This window comes from Primulina huaijiensis, chromosome 13, assembly GCF_012295235.1.
Source record: "Primulina huaijiensis isolate GDHJ02 chromosome 13, ASM1229523v2, whole genome shotgun sequence".
NCBI lineage: Eukaryota > Viridiplantae > Streptophyta > Magnoliopsida > Lamiales > Gesneriaceae > Primulina > Primulina huaijiensis.
Window position 1 is genome coordinate 15,324,396 of NC_133318.1, and position 13,148 is coordinate 15,337,543.

Sequence of the window (13,148 nt, forward strand, 5' to 3'; positions counted from 1 at the left end):
GAACTTCAAATCCGCCAAAGTAAAAGATTACGATGGCAATGCGGATCCTGAGGAGCACCTAGCCAGGTTTGAAAACATGGCCATGTTACACTGTTACACAGATCGAATCAAGTGTAAAGTGTTCCTCACCACTTTGGTGGACTCAGCTCAAAGGTGGTTTGAGGGACTGTCCCCTCAGAGTATTAATTCATTTAAAGACTTCCAGAAGGTGTTCCTACACCACTTCAGTAGCAGCAAGAAATACAAGAAGACTGCTTTTAGTCTTTTTGAAGTCAAACAGAACCTGGATGAAAGCTTGAAGGCTTATATTAAAAGATTTAATAGAGTGGCTTTGCATGTACCTACTTGCGCTACTGAAACAAAAACTACGGCATTCACACAAGGCTTGAGGGAGGGTGAATTTTTCAAGTCGTTGACCAAAAAAGTGCCCGGGGATTTCGAGGACTTACTATCTCGGGCAGAAAAATACATCAACATGGAGGAAGCCCAGAAGCAGAAGAGGGAAGCCGTAAGGAAAGAAAGAGGAGACCGGGTAGCTAGGCCCGAGGAGAAAGGACAGAGAAGGAATAATCCAGGACACTTCTCTCACCACGTGTCTCTTAAGATTGCCCGGGACAGAGAGGTCCAGGAATGCAGTAGGGATCTGGCCCCGGACTATCAATTATCCCGGCCTAAGAAAAAAGGATTTTGTACTCTCCATAAGGTGTGCTATCACAACACCGAGGATTGCAAAACATTGAAGGGAAACTATTCTTTCCCTTCCGTCCCGGAGCAAAGTCAAGCTAACAAGAGGCCGAGATTGCCATGGACATCTCCACAGCCAGGGTCCAACGCTCGGGGAGGAAGTATGAGGAGTATACCGAGAGGAGAGCATGGATGGAGAAGAGATCCCGAGCTTGAGACAAAAAAGAATTCACCTCCTGCTACGGGGTTGATAAAAATGATATCAGGAGGCTCTACTGATGGAGACTCCAACCGGGCGAGGAAGTCGAGGAGTAGGAGGGAATGTATGGAGGTAGATGGAATGAGAAAGAGCGAGGCAGTAATTAGTTTTGGCCCAGAAGATTTAAAGGGGGTGAATCTACCCCACAATGATGCTCTGGTTATCCAAGCCCGGGTTGCAAATTATGACATTTTGAGAGTCTTTGTTGACTCGGGCAGCTCTGTAAATGTAATTTTTAAAGACGCCTTTGTGCAGATGGATTTGCAGGGTTACCATCTGGAAGCCGTGGAAACTGCCCTCTTTGGCTTTGCTGGCCATGTGGTTTACCCGGAAGGGGAGATTGTCCTACCATTAACCTTGGGCTCCCAGGATCTCAAGAAAACGGTGATGACTACTTTTACTGTGGTAGACTCCCCTTCATCATATAATATCATTTTGGGGAGGCCAGCTATGAATGAATTAAAAGCTGTGGCATCTACCTATCACCAAAAGATTAAGTTCCCAGTTGGCAGTAAAGTGGGTGAAGTCCGGGGAGACCAACCTTCCTCCCGGAAATGTTATGTAGAAGCTGTCCGGGTAGATCAGAGCAAAGCAAAGAAGGCTGGGAAGAAGGCCCGAACTGATGAAGTAGGTGGAGGAGCAGTTGAGAAGGGAGAAGTGCATTTTGTGGCAGAAGAGGAGCAGGAAGTTGTGGAGATTGGACTAGGCCAGCAGATCCGGGTGGCCCGAGATCTTATTATATCCACCCGGGTCAGTCTACTTAACTGTTTAAAGAATAATATTCACGTTTTTGCTTGGTCCCAGCAGGAATTGACGGGAATCTCTCCCTTGATATCTGAGCACCAACTAAATATCCTCCCGGGATCTCACCCGATAAAGCAGAAAAAGAGACACTTTGGCCCCGAAAAGGACAAAGTTATTGATGAACAAGTAAAAGAGCTTTTGAAAGCCGGTCACATTCGGGAAATTCAATTCCCCACTTGGCTCTCGAATGTGGTATTAGTGCCTAAATCAACAGGGAAGTGGCGCATGTGTGTGAACTTTCGCGATCTCAATAAGGCGTGTCCCAAAGATCATTATCCTCTGCCCCGTATTGATCAATTGGTGGATTCCACATCGGGCTTCGAATTACTGAGTTTCATGGACGCATACCAGGGGTACCATCAAATCCCCCTGGCCAAGAGTGATCAAGACAAAGCTAGCTTCATCACCTAGGGAGGTACATTTTGTTATATTGTAATGCCTTTCGGGTTAAAGAATGCAGGAGCTACTTACCAGCGTTTGATGAACAAAGTCTTCAAGAAGCAACTGGGGCGAAACGTGGAAGTCTATGTGGATGATATCCTGGGGAAGACCCGGGAGGTGGCCAGCTTTATTGAGGATCTAGAAGAACCCTTTGCCACTCTCGTACATTACGGAATCAAGCTTAACCCGGCCAAGTGCATTTTTGGCGTAAAGAGTGGCAAATTCTTGGGATTCATAGTGACCGATCGGGGAATTGAGGTAAATCAGGAGAAATTCAAATCCGTGCTGTGCATGTCATCTCCTCGGTCTGTCAAAGACGTACAAAAGCTGACCGGGAGGATTGCTTCCCTCTCTCGATTTATTTCCCGATCAGCACATAGGAGTTATCCTTTCTTTCAGGTATTGAGGAAGGCACGACAATTCGGATGGGATGATAAATGTGAACAGGCCTTCCAGGACTTAAAGATCCATCTTGCAGAGCTCCCTGTGTTGGTGAAACTAGAGCCCGGGGAAAAATTATTTGTTTATCTATCCACCACAGAGTATGCTGTCAGCTCAGTTCTAATAAAAGAAGAAGGCTCCGATCAAATGCCTGTTTATTATGTCAGCCATGCTCTGAGAGGACCCGAACTCCGGTACAGTGAAGTGGAGAAGATTGCTCTGGCCTTGATCATGACTGCCCGGAAGCTAAGGCCTTACTTCTTGTCACATCGAATAATTGTCTTGACTAATAGTCCTATAGGCAGGATCATGACTCATTCTGAAGTATCTGGGCGAATGATCAAATGGGCAGTGGAGTTAGGAGAGTATGATATCGAATACAAACCCCGGGTGGTCATTAAAGCGCAAGCCTTATCAGACTTTTTGTCCGAGATGGTACAACCCGATGAACATGAAGTATGGAGGGCGTTTGTGGATGGGGCGTCTAGCCTTGCAGGGTGCGGAGTAGGTGTTGTAGTAATATCTCCTCCAGGAGAGAAGATTAAGTTGGCTTTAAGAATTGATTCTCGGGTTACTAACAATGAAGCTGAGTATGAAGCTGTCCTTGCGGGAATCCGAGCTGCTAAAGCGATTTGAGCTTCCCGTATTATTGTATATTCTGATTCACAATTAATCACTCAGCAGATAAAGGGTGCATATGAAGCTAAAGATGACAGGATGCTCAAATATTTACAGCTCATAAAAACCCAGGCAGCAATCTTTGTGGATTGGAGAATCGAACAAATACCCCGGGAGGAAAATGGAGAGCAGACGATCTAGCAAAAATGGCTGCCTCATTATCAGAAGTCAACACCCGGGAAATTTTGCATGTTTCCCGTTTGGTCCTGTCCACCGAGGAAGAAATATTACCAGTACCCGAGGACTCCTGGATGACGCCATTGATTAAATTCATTACAACAAATGAATTACCTGAAGACAGGACTCGGACTCAAAAAATCAAGAGACAAGCTCCCAGGTTTGTTCTCTTAAATAAAATTTTATACAGAAGATCATTCCAGGGACCTCTGCTAAAATGCTTATCTGAAGGAGAATTGGATTATGTCCTCCGAGAAATACATGAGGGATGTTGTGCTGAGCATCTCGGAGGAATGGCTTTGGCCCGGAAAACAATGCTTGCCGGGTTCTGGTGGCAAACTCTTAGCCAGAATTCTGCTCAAGTGGTCCAGGCCTGTAAGAAATGTCAACATCACTCAAACTTCCAACACAGTCCGGCCACTCCCATGAAGCCTATCTGGGCATCTTGCCCCTTTGATCAATGGGGCATGGATATTGTTGGTCCTTTCCCAATTGCTAGGGCTCAAAAGAAGTTCTTGTTGGTGGCTGTGGATTACTTTTCCAAATGGGTAGAAGCCGAGCCATTGGCTAAAATTACTGAACAGGAAGTATTGAAATTTTTGTGGAGGAGCATTGTGTGCCGGTTCGGAGTGCCCAGAAGACTAATCTCAGATAACGGGAGGCAATTTCAGGGCAAAGGAATTACATCTTGGTGTCATGAAATGAAAATTACTCAGTCTTTTACTTCTGTTGCCTACCCTCAAGCTAATGGTCAAACAGAAGTTATTAACAGAATTATTGTACAAGCATTGAAAACCAGGCTACAAGGCAAGGGAAAAGACTGGGTGGAAGAATTACCCAGTGTTCTTTGGGCGTACAGAACTACTCCCCGAGCACCTACTCAAGAAACTCCTTTCAACCTGGTATATGGTTCTGAAGCAGTCCTTCCTGTTGAAATTGGGCAAACTTCTCCCCGGGTAGAATCTTATCCAGGCAGCAATGATCAAAGTCGGGCCATGGAATTGGATTTGGTAGAAGAAAGAAGAGATCGAGCAATAATTCGAATGGAAGCATACCGAGGTCGGGTCATGAAATCATACAATAAAAAGGTCCGAGTTCGAGATTTTCAAATAGGGGATTTAGTCATGAAAAAAGTTAATCCTGCCGGGGATGTTGGGAAACTAGAAGCTCGGTGGGAAGGACCTTATAAAATTACCCGGAGGGTTAGCTCGGGATCTTTTTATTTAGAAGACACGCAAGGACGCTCTCTCAAAAGGCCTTGGAATGTATTTAATTTAAAGCAGTACTATGCCTAACAGATGTAATTGATTGGTTGAAGATATAATGAAAGATCTGTTTTTCTCAAAGAGAAGTATTATATTATTTGTCGTATCTTAGACTCGGGAAGAACCAATTTAAAAGCCCAGGGCACTACACCCTGGCTCGGGGAACCACACCTCGACCATTCACAAGTCCCGGGACATGTTCCCCGGCCCAAGGCTCCGCACCTTGGTTCTAAAAAGCCCAGGGCACTACACCTTGGCTCGGGGAACCACACCTCGACCATTCAAAAGTCCCGGGACTTGTTCCCCGGCCCGAGGCTCCGCACCTTGGATCTAAAAGCCCAGGGCACTACACCCTGGCTCGGGGAACCACACCTCGACCATTCACATGTCCTGCGACGTGTTCCTGGGCCACACACCTTGATTATTTTTAACTCGGCAGGATCCAGGCTAGAGACATTCATTCGTTACGAAAATATGTTCTTTTCTTATCTCAATTGTTTACTAAAAGGTCCCGGTTAGTTCTCAACACTTGAAATATTTTCTTGATGTTTGCATAAAAAACAATGGTATTACTCGGCTATCAAGAGATTAATCGAGACACTATTGAAGGAAAGAATTTGTTCAATAAAAATCCGAGGACAGGAATTACAGAAATAAAGAAAAAACGAGAATACAACCCTAGTCTATATCAATATGGTCGGATCCTGGCTCGTCTTCCTGGTTTTCCTCCTTCTCCTCCTCACCATCCTTAGGAAGGGATACAATGGCCAGGCCAAAATCATGAAAATTTTCCTTATCTTGGGGTAAGAGTCCAGCTCCCTCAAATTGTTCCCGGCACTTGTCAAAACCGGTCTTGAAAAGAGGGTAAGCCTTATCTATCACGGCCTTATTGAACTCAGGAGATTGAAGGAAGGAAGCTTGCCATTTATCCTTATTATGCTCCGCCAGAGACAAAGCAATCTCGGCCCTCTCTGCTCGGGATTGTTGAACTTCTATCTGCTCGGATAGAGAATGGTTTCTCGACTCCGAGACAGACAAGGCACCTCGCAGATTCTCCTCCCGAATGGTAGCTTCATTGAGGTCCTCCCGAGACTTGTCTAGTGCCGTGTGAGCCGACTCCAAGGAAGCTTTTAGGATGGCGATTTCCTCTTCGTGAAGGCTTTTAGCCCGAGCAAGCTCTCCGTGCAGTTGATTTTGGATTTCTTGAGCAGCTCGGGTTTGTTGACCTTTCTTGGTAGCCACTGCCGCCACTTCCTCGAAGGCCGAGATCATCATTTGGGCAGCCAACCTACCATACTTAATAGGTAGCAATGGAATCGAGGTACCTACCTCATCTTCTACTATAAATAGCAGGTATTAATGTCATTTACCATTTCTGAAATCTTTGAACTCTTAAGCATTATACATATTTTCTCCCAAATATTGTTTGTGTACATCTTCAACCTGCTGACTTAAGCATCGGAGTGGCCACGCCGGACACCCCTCCGGCGCCCATTCACGAGTTCCTTTCATTGTTTGCAGGTGCTATTGAAGCCATTATCTTCACTCAAATTTCCTAAAAACTATAAATTATTGATTTGACCCGTTGGAGCTCCTTACCCGGCTCATCCATTTCAACGAAGTCACATCACCCCTCCTCATATTTGGCCAAGAGACTGCAGAATTACTAGATCTTACTGTAGTATTATATTTTTCTTATATTTTGTATATGTCAAAGATATTATGTACTTCCGTGACTGTAAGTTAAAATAATCGTTTATCAAAAGTGTTAGCAAGCGCAGCTGTTGGGGTCCTACCGTGTTAGTTCAATGCACATGTTGAGGTACAAGAATATCATGGCTTCCGCCAAACGTTACAACTCAGGAAAATTTATAACTAAACCCCACCGCATCTCCATATCTTCCAACCGTTCCGTCCAAATTACTTTTCTTCTTCTCCCTTTTATTTGATTTTTGCCATAGTTATTTAAAATATAAAATTTTAATTCCTACCTATTAAAATCGTATTTTTAGTATTAAAAATGTTTTACCTCGAATTAAAGATAAATTAAGAGTTTTTTTCCCCAAAAGAAAAAAAAATAAGATCTCATAACAAGTTATGGAGAGTATATTTTGAGATTTGTGGTATTATTATCTTGAAATAAATGTTTTGACTTTGGAGAGACAAATTGTCATGAATTCTAAGTTCTCTTATCATGTTGAATCCATATATGACATGTCAATGTTGACGAGTTAGAGAAATAAGTATAGACAATTAAATTTGTTGACCTATTAAATTATGTCAAATACAAAATAATATTAAATATCAATAAAAAAAATCTATTTATTGAGATATTAAATTCCTACGAAAATTAAATAGTTAATTAAATGATACTTTAATATATTTTGTGGCCAAATCAATATTGCAATCTTGTACTAAATAGAAGAAAATATTAATATTTTAGTATTAAAAATCCAATCTTACACTCAATAGAAGAAAATACTGATATTTTTAGTATTTGAAATTAAATCTTGTGATTAACGGAAAGTAATCACCATATAAATCAGGAGGAGCCAATCAAATTATGACACCTCATCAAGTGAAAATGACAAGAAGTTCATCATTAGACTATAAATAAAGGCAAAGGACCAAGAAAGAGACAATACAAAAGACAAAGAAGTAGAGGAGAATTCAAGGTTCAAATTCTCTCAGCTTAAGCTCTTCAAATTCAAGATCATCGGCCAAATTCAAGATGTTTATCGTGTTTTTCAAATTATTCAAATTAAATAAGATCATGTTCTTCGTCGAATTCAAGAAAATCAAGTTCTTCATCAAATTCAAGAAGATCAGCGAACTTCAAGGCGTGATTCAAGACGTTCATCTTATTCTTCTTCAAATTATTTAAATTGAAGAAGATCACGAAGTTCAAGCCGTTCATCGTGTTCTTCTTCAAAATATTCAAATTCGAGAAAACCATGTTCTTCATCAAAGTCAAGAATATCGAGTTCTTCATGAACTTCAAGAAGATTAACGAAATCGTTCTTCTTCATCAAATTCAAGTATATCGAGTTATTCATCAACTTCAAGAAGATCAATAAAATCGTTAATTATGGTATTTCTTCAAATTATTTAAATTCAAGAACATCGTACTTTTCATCAAATTCAAGAAGAGCAACGAAATCGTCCAGCGTATTCATCTTCAAATTCAAATTCATCCAATTCAAGACCAACAAATTTCAAGGCGTGATCCAAGGTATTGATCGCGTTCTTCTCAAATTTTGAAGTTTAATTCGATATCAAGGCGTTGACCTATCGAATTAATGATATTGAAATACCAAACCATCTTCTACGAAGATCAAATACTTAAGAAACTCAAATTTAACAAGAAACTGTCGTTGAAAAGGATAATCAATGGATCATTTAGAGATTGCATCCACAAATCTTTATTTATTTTAAAAATTCAATTTGTATCCACATTTCTTTTGTGATTTTACGAAATAAAAAAATTTGTATTACAAATTTCTGGCACGTCTGGTGGGACCATCTCTACCCTTCATCTCTTCTCGTCAACAAAAGCATCATAGACAACATGTCGGTCTATGAAAAGATCTCAAATATGAAGGTTTCTTTTACAAAGTCAATGGGATGCCTTGGAGTCGTCACAAGGAATATGTCCAAAAAGATGCAAGTATCCTTCGGAGTAGCTCACTTCAATGAGACCACCCAAACGTATGAAGGTGAATATTTCATCATCCATTCCTCGACTACCATTAAGCTACTCGGGCACCTCAAATATAGCACCCGTGATTGTGACGAATGCCACAACTTCGGAAGATCAAGTAGCGACTCTGTCAAAAGCCATCGAAGGACTCATAAGACATGTTCAAGAACAAAACTCTCAAATTACAAAGTTGATGGGCAAGATAGATCATGTTGATGCAAGTCACATGAAAGGAAAACATCATGAAACTAACAATGACATTGAATCATCATCGGAAGAAAGAGAAATGGTTCCAACAAATAAATTTCACGTCTCATTTGATGGAACAATCCCCATCGACCAGCTAAAAGAGTTCATTATAGGGACTATCATAGATAAATTTGATGGATGCTCAAAGTCTTCCCTAGCCTATGCAAGCCATATTCACAAAGAATTGATAATCTAAGAAAGCCGATAGGCTATCAACCTCCGAAATTTCAGCAATTTGACGGTAAAAGGAACCCGAAGCAACATGTGGCTCACTTTATTGAAACATGTAATAACGTTGGCAAGTATGGAGATCGTCTGGCAAAGCAATTTGTCCATTCACTAAAAGGAAACACATTTGATTGGTACAGTGATATGGAGGCAGACTCGATTGATAATTGGAACCAATTAAAACAAGAATTTCTCAATTGTTTCTACGGCACCCGACGAGTAGTCAGTATGGTTGGGCTAACAAACTCACGACAATGGAAAGAAGAGCCTGCCATTGACTATATTAATTTTTGGAGAAACTTGAGCCTTAACTGCAAAGACCGAGTGTCGGAATCCTCTGCCATCGAAATGTGCATCCAAGGCATGCACTGGGGGGCTTCAATATATTCTTCAAGGAATCAAGTCAAAGACATTTGAAGAATTAGCTACAAGAGCTCATGATATGGAGCTGATCATGGTTTCAAGTGGAACAGATGGGCCTCCGGCTCAAGAACTTCGTAGAACTAAAGAAAGAGAACGTTCCAAGGAAGGAGGAAAGTCTTTCACGAAGACCCCGACCAAAGAATATATGACAATTAATGCAACACTTGTCAAGGTAAAAGGAAGCACAAGTGATAAAAACAACCCAAGGAAAGAAATCTCGCAAGAAATAGAGCAGAGAAGAATGACTTTAAAAGAGATGCAAGCAAATCAATATCTTTTTCTTGATTCTGATGTTTCTGGAATATTTGATGATTTGGTTAAATCAAACTTGATCGAGTTGGCGGAAATGAAGCGTCTTGAAGAATCTGAGCGAGTGGATGACCCAAAATATTGAAAATACCACCGATTGCAAATGACCTTGGCATTTACAGATGAAGATCTATCATTCTGTTCTGGATTTCACAATTGACCACTATTCTCCACATGTTATAGTCACGATAAAAAAGTGAATATGATATTGGTTGATGGAGGTTCAGCAGTCAATATTATTCCATTGTGCACAGTGAAAAAATTGAACATTTCCATGAAAGAACTTGCAAACAGTCGTCTCATGATCCAAGGACTCAATCAAGAAGGGCAAAAGGCTCTTGGGGCCATAAGATTAGAATTACTAACGGAAAACATGTCCTCAAGTGCATTATTGCATGTCATAGATGCCAAAACATCCTACAACATGTTATTCGGTCGACAATGCCTTCATGAAAATGAAGTTTTTCTTTCTACATGGCATCAATGTTTCAAATACTCTCGAGACGGAGTGGTGAAGAAGGTTCTTGGGGATGAGAGACCATTTACCGAAGCTGAATCAAATTTTGCTGATGCCAAATATTACTTCGAAAATAAAAAAAACAAAAATCGAAGAAGATTAACCTCATCAAGAATCCAAAAGGCAGGATAATGAAATCAAAGAAAGTATGACGTTCCATAAAGATCAGTTGAAAGGTGAATTACCCATCCAGAAGATGGATCCCTTATACTCCCCCTTACAAATCTTGAGGGATTCGTTCGCCAAACTCAAGGTATCAAAGTAGAACATGGGGAATGCTCAAAACTACAGAGCGTTAAGGGTTTTGATCCAAAAGCTTACAAACTTCTTGTTAAGTCTATATATAATCCAAAGGAGAATCTTGCATTGGGAAAACTTCCTTTGGTAATTTCTAACAAATTGGGCATGAATTGACTACTGCTCCAAAGATGCTGAAAGAAATTGGATATCCCGTTCAAAAAAACCGAACAGGCCTTGGGTTTGTCCCGCCACGGCCTGTTCGCATTGCCATCAAAAGAGTCAGTATCAACTATACATACTGCTGAAGATGGATCCTCGTCAGCGAAAAAGGCCTTTTATGAAAAACAATGGGTGTCTGTCTTTGATAGGCTAGGCTGATGTAAAAAGTGGAAAAGTAGGAGCAACGAGTGTCAAAGATTAAACACACCTAAGAATTTTAGGAAAGTGTATAAACAGCAAGACCCAGGAAGATTGCGAAGTTTGATTCCATCTCGTATGAAGCGACACACCATCTTGATCATATCGTGCAATAAAGTTCTGAAGGCTAAAATAAAGACTGTGGTTTACGCACGAGTCCAAGAAAATGAAGATGATATAGAGAGTGTAGCTTCTTGTAGTAACATGGATTGAGACATTTTCCATGACATCTTCCAAAAGATCGAATTTCAATCACTCAAACAAACCCTCATAGTAATGTCCGATATTGCGTAAATCGACAATCTAGAAAATGTGATGAAGAAATATGAAAACTTTATAAATATCGAACATTTATACGAAGACATGATGACAACATGCCACATCACCTCAAAGAAAGAAAAGGCTCCATCAGAGGAAGATGATGGACCGCCCCTCCTGCGCTCAAAGGAGGAGTTAAAACCATAATAGATGAGTTAAAAGAACTTGGGTGGTCTTGATAACCTTTTACCAATCTACCTCTGCACCTTGTCTTCTACTGATGAATAAGAAGCATATGTCGAGCTACTACATGAATATAAGGATATATTTCCATGGTTTTATAAATAAATGCCCGGACTAGATCCGAAGGTGGCAGTCCATCATTTGGCTGCCAAAAGAGGAACTCGACCTATCAAACATGCTCGACGGATGTTTCGTCCTGAATTAATCCCACTAATTGAAAATGAGGTCAACAAATTCATCGAAGTTCGATTCATCCGTGAAGTCAAGTATCCTGCATGGATATCTATCATAGTCCCTGTAAGGAAAAGGAACGGACAATTCCAGATTTGTGTTGACTTTAGAGATCTCAATGAAGTGTGCCCTAAAGATGAATTCCTATTGCCCATTATTGAACTCATGATTACGCTACCATGGGTCACAAAACACTGTCTTTCATGGATGGATCATCTGGATATAATCTTATTCGCATGGCACCGGAAGATAAGAACTAACCGCATTTCGCACTCTGTAAGGTATATACTGTTACTAAGTGATGTCATTTTGATTAAAGAATGTTTGTGCTACTTATCAAAGAGTAATGTAAAGGATTTTTGAAGATATGCTCCACAAAAATGTTGAATGTTTTGTTGATGTGTGGTTGTCAAGTCAAATATAGGAAGAGTCGTCTTGAAGACTTAAGGAAAATTTTTGAGTGGCTAAAGAAGTACCAACTTAAGATGAACCCGCTGAAATGTGCATTCGGTGTCACATCAAGAAAATTCCTCGGATTTATTGTGGGACATCGAGGGATTGAAATTGAGCAAGCCAAAATTGATGTGATCTTAAAAAAGCCCGGACCGCGAAATATCCAAGAGCTAAAAACCTTGCAAGGGAACGTTCTATCGGAGCTTTATTGGTCCAAGATAATGACGATGTGAAGGAAACTGCAATGTAGTAGTTGAGTAAAATGATGACGCCAAATGAATTGAACTACTTGCCAATAGAGAAGTTATGCTTAGCCCTTATATTTGTCATTCAAAAGCTAGAACACTACTTTCAAGCCCACATTGTTCGTCTTGTTTTGAAAGCGCACCCATTAAAATACGTTATGTCAAGACCAGTTCTTTCTGACAGGCTCACAAGGTGGTATCTTCAATTGCAACAATTCGAAATTATATATATCCCTCAGAAGGCTGTGAAGGGGCGAGCCTTAGCTGACTTCTTATCGGATCACCCAATCCATGCCGATTGGGAGTTATCTAATGATTTGCCAGACAAAGACATTCTTGTGATAGAAGTCACTCCCCTTTTGAAGATGTACTTTGATGGAGCTGCACATAAAGAAGGGGCCGGTGCTGGGATTATATTTGTCACATCTGAAGGGGAGATGTTACCGTACTCGTTCACTTTGGCTCAAAACTGCTCAACAATGTTGTTGAATATCAAGCTCTAATACTTGGACTTGAAATGACAGTCAACATAAAACAACTACATCTTCAAGTGTACGGAGATTACCAGCTAGCAGTCAATCAATTACTCGGATCATATGAAGTCAAGAAGCCCGAATTACTCCCATATTTCAATTATGTTAAGAGGCTTATGGGATGGCTTAGAAAAAAATAATAAGCAAGCCGGTGCGCTATCGAAACTTGCTTCCACACTTGCCATGCCAATGATGAGACTCGTGTACAAATTTGCAAGAGTTGGGTCATACCATCATTATTTGACGATGAAAGCGATGGAGAAATGGAAGATGATAACTACATTATTGAACTATTCGAGATTGAGAAGGAAGATTGGCGTCGGACATTTGTTGATTACCTGAAGTACGAAAAA

At 40.8% G+C, this 13,148-nt stretch overlaps 1 protein-coding gene across 1 annotated transcript; it reads left to right on the forward strand.

Moving 5' to 3' along the window:
* Positions 1-12,282: 12,282 nt before the first annotated feature.
* Positions 12,283-12,765, forward strand: LOC140991257 (uncharacterized). Its single transcript, XM_073461191.1, has one exon. The coding sequence runs from the start codon at positions 12,283-12,285 to the stop codon at positions 12,763-12,765; it is 483 nt and encodes a 160-aa protein (XP_073317292.1).
* The last annotated feature ends 383 nt before the right edge of the window (positions 12,766-13,148 follow it).

Excerpts from the sequence above, each read along its gene's own strand:
- LOC140991257 (XM_073461191.1), top strand. The coding sequence starts at position 12,283 with ATGACGCCAAATGAATTGAACTACTTGCCAATAGAGAAGTTATGCTTA.